This window comes from Dipodomys ordii, unplaced genomic scaffold, assembly GCF_000151885.1.
Source record: "Dipodomys ordii isolate 6190 unplaced genomic scaffold, Dord_2.0 Scaffold3, whole genome shotgun sequence".
Lineage (NCBI taxonomy): Eukaryota > Metazoa > Chordata > Mammalia > Rodentia > Heteromyidae > Dipodomys > Dipodomys ordii.
The window spans coordinates 28954283-28967500 of NW_012267219.1; the positions used below are offsets into that span (position 1 = coordinate 28954283).

Here is a 13218-nt window from a genome sequence, read left to right on the forward strand (position 1 = left end):
CAGCATTTCAGCACTTTTATTCATTGGTATTTTTCAGGAAATCTATTCAACTTACTAAAAAATAAAAAACAAGGCATTGGACCCAAAAAGTACAAAGTCTTGTTCTAATTAAAGAGGCTAAGTTGAAACTACGCTTTTTCTACCAGTAAACCAAATGTTTTGTTTGTTTTTGGTTCGTTGTGGGGCTTGAACTCGGCCTGCGCGCTGTCCCTCAGCTCTTTCAGCTCAAGAATATAGCACTCTACCACTTGAGCCACAGCACCACTTCCAGCTTTTTCTGTTTATGTAGTGCTGAGGAAGTGAACCCAGGGCCTCATGCATGTGAGGCAAGCACTCTTACCACTGAGCTACCTTCCCAGGCCATGTTTGAATTCTTAACCTCACAAATGTTGGTGTTCTGGAAGGCAACCTTTATCCTCCATATAGAATCTAAGTGTTAATTTGTGTATTAGAACAAAACATTTTGCTTGTTCAAACTGAGCCCAACCACTGGTTCTCTCAATTATATGTGATTTGTTAGGAATGTTCCACAACCTAATTTTAGAATTATGTGCCAAGGTAAAGCCTTAATTTGTATATTCATTAGCACAATGATTTTATTGCTCTGGGATGCTGTTTTTAACATTTTTGACTGAAGACATATGACTTATATAAGGAAATCATTTGATACATTGGGAAGCTGCTCTCAGCATCTGAGCTATAAATGTTATCTTTTGGGGAAAGCAATCTAGTTTTTAGCAGTCTGAGCTGTTTTTATGGTGCTAATGTTCAGTAGCTACCTTTGAATAATTTCTCCATTTTCTGTGATGCTGTATAAACAGCAAAGCTCAACTAATTCACACTTTGCACACAAGGCTTGAATCTTCCTTTGGGGTTTTGAATCTGTTTATGTGCTTTGGAAGGAATATCAAAGCAAGGAGCTTGATTTCTAAGCCCAGGGTGTTAATAACGGACCCAAGTAAAGTTTTAGAGCTTTCATAGGTCTTTCTAGCAGTAGTGATTTCTGACAAGCTGAAACTTTTGGAAGACATGGCATCACTCTGTCCCTGCATATGGCTGGAAGGAATATAATCTTGTAAATAGGAAAGCTGTCACTTAAGAAAAAGACTGTATTGTTTGCCTAACTAGCCATGTATATCTTGATGTCATTTTGTTATGTTTACAGTGATGTACCTTATTGGCAACAAATTATTAGATGTTTTAACAATAGTGCCTTTAGTAAATTATTCTGCAACCAAAAAAATGTTGTTTTTTTGTTAGATCAATTTAGCAGAATGTAGACACCTATGTTGAGATTTGAGCTGTTTAGTAAGACATCTATGTTTATCGTTTAGGGTTCTTTTTGTTGTTGCTGCTGCTGGTATTTTAAGGTGATTTTCTTAGGGCAGTTTGAGGTTTGACAACATCTACTGGAAAATAGTACAGATTTCCCATATATCTGACCACCCCCAACACATTCTCTTCCATAGGTATTAGTTTACAAAATAAGACAAAATCACTTCTCCATGTATTTCTACTTTGAAATAAATGGAAGCTACTATACCATTATAAATGATAGTCTCAAGTTGTTAAAATCCTATTAAAATAAGTGCTAAATGTGTTGTATGCTAAAAAAAAAAAATCCTTAAAATTAAAGGCTAGACTCAGGCATTTTGACCGCATAAATCTTTAATGAGTTGTAACAGTTGAGATAACAATTTACATAGGTCTTCAGTAAATGAGCATTTTCAAGCCTAGCCATTTAATACTCCAGCTGTATTTTTGGCACAAGTCATTTGTTCAGTGATATCATGCTATCAGTTGCCCCTGGTAACTTATCTGAAACTCAAAACTGGTATAATAGACATTCCTTTCAAACTTACACTTGACAATACAGATGACCACTAGCGGTGAATAGCATTCTCCAGGATATTTCAAGCTGTAAATAAACTCAAGAAAAAAGGGACAAATGATCTTCCAGTGATTAATGCAGCTGATCCATAGAAGTTAGTGGAGTCTCCCCTTTCTAAATTCAGTTATCAGTAGGACTTTTAGAGATAGGGTGAGATACAGAAGAGCAAAGAGTGTCCTGCTGTATTTAATAAGAGGTTTTATATGATTTTTAATGTTTTTAAAAATGGCTTGATGCTCGTTTTTCTAAGGTTCCCAGTAGTCACATAATCTTAGCAAGAGTTAATAAATGAGCCAGGCTTTAGAGCAGTAACATGCCAGGTGTATAGCTTAGGTACCAGTTTTGAACAGTAATCTTGGTCCTGTGCTTTTTCTCTTCAAGATTTCTTTGAACTAAAAATCTCAAGCTACACAGCTTGCTTTAAGAGGTCTAATATTATCAACGTAACTATCCAAGATAAGCTATACTTGTATAGTATACTGGCTTGCTAATGATATTTAGAACCTTAATGCTGCAAACAAATCATCAGTAAGTCCTAGCCACTTTTTTTTAATGTACACAGTTCCAAAGTTCATTTAAATAAACCATTTGTAAATCTGCCATTTTAGTTTGACTATGCCAAATAAGTTTGTAGAGCAATACATTTTTAAGTCAAATTCCACTAACCAAATTCAGCCCCATGGTGTACAAAGCCTCAGGAATATCAGTCTGATTGGTATTCAGGTAACACCTTGAATATAACTGTCAATATTCCAGTTTAACTTCCTTTTAAGGAGCAAAGGTGACATCAATATACAAATGGCCTAAAAGAATTGGTTTTGTTGTGTGTGGGAGGGGTGAGAGTTTAGACATAAGTGTCTAATTTTCTATTTAGAATTTATAGAAAATAGCTACAAAAGAAATATCAAATGTATATAAAATGATGTCACCTGAATTTCTTCAGTGGGTTGCACAATTCATGATCTGAGGCAAATTAAGATATCAAAATATAAAGAGGTAGCACTAGTCTGAGGTAAACACAAAGTTTAAAACTCCCAAATACTTGTAAAAACCTAAGTTACCCACAGATGACATACATATATTTATACTTTGTCTCTGTAAAAAAGTTTTGTTGTAGTTAAATACAAAAATGTATAAATGTAGTGTGCACTGATTTGTAAGTATAAAAAACAATGAAGCTCAAAATTGTAAGTCAGCCCTTTTAAAAAGATATATACAAATCACAAGAAGAAAGCCCCACTGTCTTTAGATCAGCTAAGGATTTCATTAGAAGAGGTATCAGCTTCTTCACTGGGAGGTTGGTTACTAGACAGGAGCTCACGTAAGAGTTTAGAATATCCATTCTCGGTAACTCGCTGGGTATAAAATAAGATATAAGCTTGGGCCTTGCATACTTCATCCATAGTGCACATGCTTAGCTTGGAGTCATTGCAGTGTACCCAGAAGCCTAGAGGGAAAGCATAGACATGGGATGTTTAGTAAACAATGTTAGAAGTGATGTTTTACAAAAAGTAATTTTCTAACAATTCTTAGTGTTTACTGTTGAATTCCTTTGTGGATTGCATGTTCATCCCTTGTTCAATGTTAATCAAAATGGGAAGAAAAAAGTGAAACCTCACTCCCATCACTTGCTAGAATTAAGCTACCCTAGAAGAGATAGAGATGGCAAATGACAGTTTAGATAGGTTAAATTTGAACTAAAAAATTGTTCTATTTCTATGATCATTTTGTGTTCATTAAGAGGCCTTGTTCTGAAATAAAACAGTAAACATAAGACCTGCTCTTGGAAGTATACTAAGAAAAGTCTCATCCTCTTACTTTAACAAAACTACCTTCATTTATACCCCAAAGTGCTACAAACCTACAGAAAATAGTATAGTCTACAGAAGTCAAGTGTGTGTGTGGGGGGGCGGGGGGAGGTCAGGTGGCTGTGCTTAAGATGATGCAGTGGCCACTCAGAAATTATGAACACAACTTTGCAAGTCTAATTCAAAATAAAGTAATTTTTAGCCACTGTTGGCTCACACCTGTAATCCTAGATATTCAGGAGGCTGAGATTTTCAGATCTCATCCAGAGCAGGAGGGTCTGTGGAGACTCTTATTAACCACCAAGAAAAAAAGTCAAAAGAGGATCTGTGGCTTAAGTGGTAGAGCGCTGGCCTTGAGCAAAACAGCTCAAGGACAGCATCCAGGCCCTGAGTTCAAGCCCCAGGACCAGCAAGCACATAATTTTTCCTATCTATACCTCCTTCAGAATTATAGCAGTAGGCAGTGTAATGTCCTGAGCCAAATCCTTTCCCATGATGCATTACTACAGCTGATAAGTCATAGATAAAGCATTCTGGTCTGAGGGATTTCATTGTCTCCTTGCAGCAATAGGGCTCCATGTTTAAGATTTCCTTAAAGCCAACGTGAACACCAATCTTCTCTCGGTTATTACGTCCTGACCACCTGTGAACAAGCCAGAACAAAGTAATGAGGAATACCAAAGGAGAATTCTAGAATGTGAAATACAGAGAATTAAAGTTGTGGCCAAAGTGGTAGTGTGAGCAGTTAGCAAAAAGCTAAGAGCACAAGGCTCTGAATTTAAGCCCTAGTACCCAGTACACACACAAAAATCAATCACACATATATATGAAAGACACATATATACAAAATTCAGTGTGTGTGTGTGTGTGTGTGTGTGTGTTGTGTGTTCCTAAAATCCTGAACTAAGTAGAAATGAAGGGATTTAGGAAAATTTTCCTAACAGGTCTAATCAAGTTTTCTAAGTCTTTTGCAGGGCTGGAGATTGTAGATTCAATGCATGGACTTAAGCATGCTTGACAAACCCTTTACTACTGAACTTTTGTAATTAAATGTGATTAGATACTACAGGTAAAAATTAATTAAAAAAAATTATAGCCCTGCTGGGCGCTGGTGGCTCAAGCCTGTAATCCTACTCAGGAGGCTGAGATCTGAGGATCACAGTTCAAAGCCAGCCTGGGCAAGAAAGTCCGGGAGACTCTTATCTCCAATAAACCACTAGAAAACGGGAAATAGTGCTGTAGCTCAAGCGGCAGCATGCTAGCATTGAGCTGAAATGCTGAGGGACAGCACCCAGGCCCAGAGTTCAAGACCCACTACCGACAAAAAAAAAAAAAAGTGAAAAAAGGAGAAAGGGGCAGTGGGGGAGGAGGGGTATAATGACCTCTACTGTGCGTCACATTTGCATTGAAATACCTATTAATGACATTATTCAAATAATGCCTCCTGTACTGACATTACTGGATATAGTAAGCACAGTATCACAAACATACTATCAGGAAGTATTACAGAGGGAAAGATCATATCATATATGATAGTTCTTTCAAGAGACTGACTTCATTCAGAATAGAGAAAAAACATAAAAACTGTAAAAATACTAAAACATGAAGTTCAGATAATAAGTGAGAAAGGAAAGAGGAATATAGACCAGTTTCAGAAAATAAGACAATGTAAAATGGTGTAGGAACTACTAAAGGTAAGCCATGCAAATTGTGCTTTCTCTTAGACTAGAAAGTCATATCCCATATCTATGATATTGTGAAATAGTGAAATAGTCGGTCTTCCTCTCATTTCCTAATTTATAGTTTCAAAAACTCTTGGAATCTCTGGTGTGATTTTTTGTGTGTGCCAGTCCTGGAGCTTGAACTCAGGATCTAGACACTATCCTTGATGTACCTGAGCTTTTTTTCTTAAGGCTAATGCTCTATCACCTGGGCCACATCTCTACTTCTGGCTTTTTGCTGATTAACTGGAGATTAGAGTCTTCTAGACTTTCTTGCTTGAGTTGGCTTTGAACTGCCACCCTCAGATTTCAGACTCCTAAGTAGGTAGGATTATGTTTCAGCCATGGGATCCATTTACATCTTTTGTATGCCTACACCACACATTAAAGCAGCATCCATGAAAAGTCTAAATAGTGGTTACCAAAATAAGTGGTTACCGAAAATTTGAACATTAAAGTAACATCAATTTAAGTCCTTTCCAATGTATTTTTACAGAATCTATATTCTCACCTCTCTGCTCTCAATTGCCCTTTTTACTGTTAACCTCCTAACTAATCTTGTTTTCATTTCATGTTACGTTATATGCAATGGCAGGGCTCACCATACTTCTCATGAAGCCTTTATTGTATAACCTAATACTCCCTTCTCTTTACTTTGATTCATACTGCTCCCTCTGATTAAAATGTTCCTGCTTCTCTAAATACCCCATTTATTCACTTAATATTTTGAGACACTGCTAAGCATAATTCTAGGACCTGACATATAGGAATAAAAGAAACGATTATTTTGCTGCTATTCTACTGGTATAAGAGAAATTATGCAAATCAGTTAATTACAGATAAGTTTTTGCAGTTATGTAAAAGGAGGATTCCGTGATAGATGGTTACATGGTGGAACTTTAGAAATGTCCCTGAAGACACAGTGTATGAACTGAGATTTGCTGTAAGCAAGAAAGCTGAGTGAGAACCCAAGGTCCAGAGTTCAGGCTCTGCACAAAAAGTACAAAAGCAAAACACACAGACACAGACACACACACACACACACATTGCTTCGAATTGGTTCCTTTTATCAAATATTTCCAAACACAAAACAATAGGGTCAAATATTCCTATTTAAAAAGTGACAATTTAATGTAGAATATTAAATACTGCAAGCAGATATAAATTTACGAACATTTAGCAGATCAAAATGTTAGGGATCTAATCATGATTAGGGGCATTGATCACAAGATTAGTTACTGAGACAGTGCAGTGGTACACACCTGTAATTTTGGCACTCAACAGAGGGGAGACAAGAGGATTACAAATCTAAGGTCAGCCCGGGCTATCACAAGATCCCATTTCAAAAAATAAAAAGATAAAGTTAATTGCTGAATATAGTGTGTGTCTTCTATAAACAATGGCCAGTTTCTCCCTTGAATCAAAAAGAGGGTAAATACTACCCTCTTCCATCATATGTATTCCTTTAACTTTTGATATTTTTGCAGCAGAAGGAATGACCAATTTAGACATGTATAATTGGTTGGCAACTGGTACTACTAACCTGAATCGTTTGAGGTGTAGTCTGAGAACCTGAGGAAGGTGACATATCATAAGCTGTTTTTGGGCTTCTGTGAGTACAACTGGCTTTGAAGAAAACTTTCTACGCTTTGCTGTAATAAAAAATGAAGATCAAGTTTAAAGGTCTAAGGAAGAGATGACATTTTTTTTACTTAAGCATGAATAAACAGACATGGCACTGCTAGATATAAACGCCGGGGCTCTGCTGGCAAGGAATTTTTAAAGCAAATTTATGAACTAGTAAGCATGAAAACAAATACATGATTTTAATTATAATCCTGTAATTATGAATAGATTAGGAATAAGTGCACTGCTTTCCACTTAAGAGTGGATTTTACTATAGCATTCCCAACTCTTAAAAATTTGCCGTTAGACCTGGGCATGTTGACTTATACATGTAGTGCTATCACTTAGGAGGCAGAGGCAGATTTCCTTACTTCATGTGAAGCAGGTTAGGCCATATAGCAAGTCTGAGGACAGCACAGGCTGAAAAGTGAGACCCGTTCCCCTCTCCCACCAATCAAACAAGCCTTCCCAGCTAATCAGGAGACTGAGATCTGAGGATCAAGGCTCAAATCCAGCTCAGACAGGAAATGGATGATATTCCAATTAGGTTAATCTCCATGTAACCACACAACAAAAGCTGAAAGTGGAGCTGTGGCTCAGGTGGTAGAACACTAGACCTGAGTGGAAAAGCTGAAGGACAGGGATGGGAAGGTGGCTCAGTGCTTGCCTTGCATGCATGAGGCCCTGGGTTCCATTACTCAGCACCACATAAGCAGAAAAGCCAGAATCGGTGCAATGGCTCAAAGTGGTAGAGTGCTAGCCTTGAACTGAAGAGCTGAGGGGCAGTGCCCCAGGCCCAGAGTTCAGGCCCCAGCATAGTACAAATAAATGTTTTAACCTGAAGCAAAATATTTTCAGAAAGCCTTTATACTACATAGCATGCTTTCCTCTTACTACTATTTGTTTTCTACTTTATTCTGCTCCACATATCAATTTTTTATTTTTAGTACCTAAGATCAAACCTAGGTCTTCAATATTGTTAGACAGGCATTTTACCATTAAAGCTATATCCCCAGACTTCATTTTCTTTCTTTTTTTTTTTTTTGCTAGTCCTGGGCCTTGAATTCTGAGCCTGAGCAGTGTTTCTAAGCTCCTTTTGCGCAAGGCTAGCACTCTACCACTTGAGCTACAGCATCATTTCCAAGGTGATAACTTCAAGTTAAGAGTCCCACAGACTTTTCTGACTGGGCTGGCTTCAAACCATGATTCTTGGATCTCCTGTGTAGCTATGATCACAGGTGTGAGCCACTAGCATCCCATCAGATCTCACTTTCTTATTTTATGAATCCCATCTTTCTACAACTCACTAGAGGATCAAGAAAAAATTTTAATGTCATCAATGAGGCAAAAAACACTTCATAAACATCAAATGAAAAGCAGAAATGTTTAGTCTGATTTCTTCCCATCAACTGTAGTTCACATTCACAGCTGCTATTTAAGGAATTTCTCCCATCTTCCCTATTAATCTTAGAAACACACAAAGAATATACAATCTCTACTCACAGTTACACTGGTCACATATGTAGATTTTTCCTTCTAAAGCTTCAGTTTCTGTAAATTTGGCCAGCATTTCAGTAACTAGACATGGCTGGGAGGAAGTGTCTTTTCCACTGTATTGGTATCTTCCTGGAAATTCCAGTGACAAGTCCCAGAATGGTTCTATGGTATTTGATTTGTTGTCACATGCAAGACATGTAACCTGTAAATAAAAAATTAGTTTCTCAAATGACAATTCTTACATAAAAACATTAACTCCTTTCACTTGAGGCCATTACTAGTAAATAAGCTTTTCTTTTTGGTCGGTTGTGGGGCTTGAACTTTGGGCCTGAGCACTGTCCCTCAGCTCTTCAGCTCAAGGTGAGCGTTCTACCGCTTGAGCAGTTTATTGAATATGAGTCTCACGGACTTTCCTTGCCCGGGCTGGCTTTGAACCATGATCCTCAGATCTCAGCTTTCTCAGTAGCTAGCATTACAGGCGTGAGCCACTGACACCCAACTTTCTCCCTTTTTTTTTTTTTTGTCAGTCATAGGGCCTGAACTCTGGGCCTGGGTGCTGTCCCTCAGCTTTTCAGCTGAAGGCTAGTACTCTACTACTTGAGCCACAGCGTCACTTCTGGCTTTTTCTGCATATATGGTGCTGAGGAATCGAACCCAGGGCCTCATGCATGCAAGGCAAGCACTCTACCACTGAGCCACCTTCCCAGCCCCAAGGGTTTCTTTTGAAAATACAATTTTGTTAGTCTGGATAACCACTTTATATTTTTATCAGGAAAGTTTAATTTTTTTCCTTTGAAAAGAGTGTCCTTAAACTCACTATTATTGACAGGCTTCCACAGATGGACCTTCAAAAAGTTGTTATAACAGCCAGGCGCCAGTGGCTCATGCTACTCAGGAGGCTGAGATCTAGGGATTGAGGTTCAAAGTCAGCCTGGGCAGGAAAGTCTGTGAGACTCTTATCTCCAATAAACCACCAGAAAACAGGAAGTGGCACTGTGTCTCAAGTGGAAGACTGCTAGCCCTGAGCTGAAGAGCTGAGGAAAAGTGCCCAGGCCCAGAGTTCAAGCCCCATAATAGATAAAAAAAAAGTTCCAATAACAGTTCAATCTAGACTTTAGATAAAAATTCAAACTATATTGCCAGGTGTTAATAGCTCATACCTGTAATCTTAGCTACTCAGGATTCAAAACCAACTTGGCAGGAAAGTCTATGAGGTTCTGATCTCCAATAACTACCAAAAAGCCAGAAGCAGTGCTGTGGCTCAAGTGCTAGATTGCCAGATGTATGGGAAAAGGCTAAGAGACAGTGTGTTGGCCCTGAATTCAAGCCCAAGTACCAGTACCAAAATAAATAAAAATTAAACTATAGCTTAGTAAACATAATCTTTATATTATATAGCATATACTTATATGCGTTTAATGTTATTTGTCATTAGGCTTGATGTTTTCCACCCTCTTCCTTCCTCATCTTTCAGTGATTTTTCATATTCCAATCCCAATCTGTTACCACAATCTACTTTCTTTTTTTGGCAAGATACTCTTCCACTGAACTATAACCCTTAACCATAATACAAAGTACAACTACAATACTATTTATATATACATATATATATGTATGTATGTACACAATATATCTTATGTATATTTTAACATAATATATTTATACTATATTATACTTATATAATATATAAATATATAATATAAATACAACATATATGTTGAAATGTTAATATATAAATATATATTAATATATATACAATACTATTAACATGCTTTTGTTATACAGATTTTGGAGCTCTGCCAGCTGATAATTTTAAAAAAGACAATACCTATAAAATAATAAATCATATGTCCACTTAAATATTACATTAAAACCCCTATTCAAACACAGAACAAAACATGAAATAGAGGAGCTATTCACATATGGAAAAATAAACTTCTTGCAACTTACAGAGGCAATATAGTAACTGGTGAAGGATTTAATGCTACCAACTTTGCACTTAAGACAGACTTATGTGTTAATAATTTACAAACAGTATGAAGTAATACAAAGAAACTTTCATACAAGTCTCTTTAAATAATGAAGCAAGTTCAAATATAGACTTTAGATATTAACAAATTGACAAATTCCTTATGGTGGTTCATCTGGGAATTCAGTAATATCACTGACTGACCTTTTGAAGAATTTCTTGAATTAAAATAACAAAACAAGAAATCAACATTGTTAGAAACTATCTGAGAACTAGAACTAGATGAATCTTATCTTAAATTTCTCTAGGAAGTCTGCCAGGGCTAAACTATTCCTTGTTTCTAGAAATTGCTCTAGGCCGCACCATATGGTTCTCAGTACAACAGTGTCTTGAAGGCTGTTCACTCCAGGATTAAACACTCTTTTCTTAGCCCCTTAGAAAGTGACTATAGTATTAGTAACCTACAAAGTTGTTTCCTGACTCTCCCTCCACAGGCTTTTGATTTCATAAACCTAGAACTATTTTCAGTGATTCATGAAGAACTGTAAATGAGTACTTTATACATTTATAAAAGCAATCAATCTGATGTGAAAATGATCCATGCTCAAACACACTAGTTATATAGAGAATATATAAATTTTCACTTTATTAATTTCCCAAGATAAAATTTGAAGAAATCCATTACCTGACTAAGAAGTTGTCCATGAAAAATATTATTTACAACATTAAGAACTTGTTTAATAAGTTTCCTTTGAGAAGAGGGGATAAGAGCTGGTAACCTGGTACCAGTTGTCTCTAATTCATATTGTACTTTATCCAAAAGTTCACAGAGAAATTCCTGAGCATCTTGTTGGGCATAGCCCCGGAAAGCAGGAATTAGTCTCCATACCGAATGTAGCATAGCAAATGGTGAAACCAAGGCCCACTTTCCAGACCACATGACTTGGAACAAAGTATGCAATTCATGACAAAGAGAAATGTATTGTGAACTTGGTTCTCTTGACTGAATAAGTTCCATATTTCTGCCTTTTGATGCTCCACCACTCAGTCCTGATGGCAAACTTGGATATCTGGAGCAAACCAAGCTTCTATCCTTCTCTTGGCCTTTATTCACTTGATACACTACTGAATCTGTGATAGGCAGATGCTTATATGATCTTGGTTTATCACTAGTAGTTACAGCCAACCATTGGCGCAGGTCAAGCTTTAAAAAGCATTGTCGAAAAATAAGTAAATGACTCAATACTTGAAGAACAGAATTCATGTAGCAAGTATTTCCCAAATTTCTCAATCCTGTTACACCAGGAGTTATCATTGGCCTTCGCTTAACTAAGGAGTCACTGACCCTTTTACCTCTTGTACCTTCTATGGTAGATAGCACTTTGTCTTTTGCTGGTGAAGCTGGAGTTTGTGATGGTGCTTGAACAGGAACCACTACTACTGTGGAGGACTGAGCCAGCCCTTGTAAACGCAAGCTCTTTCGTGGAGGCATACTTTCCAATTCTGTTTTCCCTTGATGGTCTAATTCGTGATGTCTTTTCTTCACTTCTTTCTTTGCTACCACTTTCTCGTGAAATTTTTCTTGAGCAATCCTTTTTTTCCCAATGAGTGACTGCTCCAACCAAGTTCGAAAGACTTTACCCATGAGCATCTTCCTCCTGTGCCAAAGAGCAGTGCACATCCGATCCTCATTTTGGAGCATAGATTGGGTGCCATCAGGTAAGAAGTAAGAATCATCACTTGTATCTGTAGACTGTCCACTAGGAGTGGCACAGTGATAATTTTGACTTTTGATTGCACTTAGTGTACTTCGTAGTAATTTCAGGTCTCCGGCTGCATTATCGTTAAGAACATAATCATCACAGAGATAACAAAAAACATACATCTCATTCACCTCCAGAACAACAGGATGACTGCTTTCTTCAAAGTGCTTGACTGCGTGCTTTTCAATATATCGTCCACAGGCAACATGAGAGCAGCTGAGGCATGCCCAAATAGACTCTGATGTATTGCAGTCTACACAGTGCCATTTCTGAGGGTTGAGGATGGAATGGTCTTGAGCAAGCTGCAACTGCTCAATGTGTCTGCATTTATCCATTGCTAGTATTTACTTAGTCTACCCGAGAAACACATAATCCAAATAAGTCTCTGCTCACAATACTCGAAGCATCTGCAAACTAAGCAGAAAAAAATGCCCATGTTTAATAAAACAAAAACAGCCAATAATGTTTCATTTTTATGAAATATTTTTTCCAAAGATAATATAAATGAGCTCCTGGTCATAATTTCTAGCTGCTTATAACGTCCCTAATCTCTCATCAACTTTACTCTTTCTAGTGAGGCTCCTTTAAAAAGCTTTTGCTTTTAATTTTGTCACCATCTAGTAGTGACCACTTTAAACTCAATTAGAATAAGATTCGCTTCTTTTACCCAACAGCTTGAGAGACAATTTCCAAAATTATATTTTCCTTTCTTAAAAATGGGATGTAGCCAGCTTCTGGTGGCTCATGCCTGTAATCCTAGTAACTTACCCAGAAGGCTGAGATCCTAGGATCACAGTTTGAAGCCAGCCTGGACAGGAAAGTATTTTGTGAGACTTTTAAGCCAAATGTGGCTCAAAGTAGTAAAGTGCTAACCTTGAGTAAGAACTCAGGGACAGTGCCCAGGCATTCAGTTCAAGCCCCACAATGACAGAAGAAGAAGGAG

General features: G+C 37.3%; 1 protein-coding gene across 2 annotated transcripts in view; it reads right to left on the reverse strand.

Moving 5' to 3' along the window:
- Positions 1-1619: 1619 nt before the first annotated feature.
- Usp44 (ubiquitin specific peptidase 44) overlaps positions 1620-13218 on the reverse strand; it is a 20406-nt gene continuing 8807 nt past the window's right edge. Inside the window, exons 2-7 of one of the 2 annotated variants that reach the window (XM_013019778.1) lie at positions 11875-12689; positions 11198-11841; positions 8550-8745; positions 6964-7072; positions 4137-4342; positions 1620-3338 (exon numbers count right to left, since the gene is read on the reverse strand). In XM_013019778.1, coding sequence (XP_012875232.1) covers positions 3142-3338; positions 4137-4342; positions 6964-7072; positions 8550-8745; positions 11198-11841; positions 11875-12610 — 2088 coding nt within the window. In that variant the 5' untranslated portion in view covers positions 12611-12689 and the 3' untranslated portion in view covers positions 1620-3141. Of the gene's footprint in view, positions 3339-4136; positions 4343-6963; positions 7073-8549; positions 8746-11197; positions 12690-13218 lie in introns of both variants that reach the window. The other variant, XM_013019772.1, reaches the window with a different exon arrangement.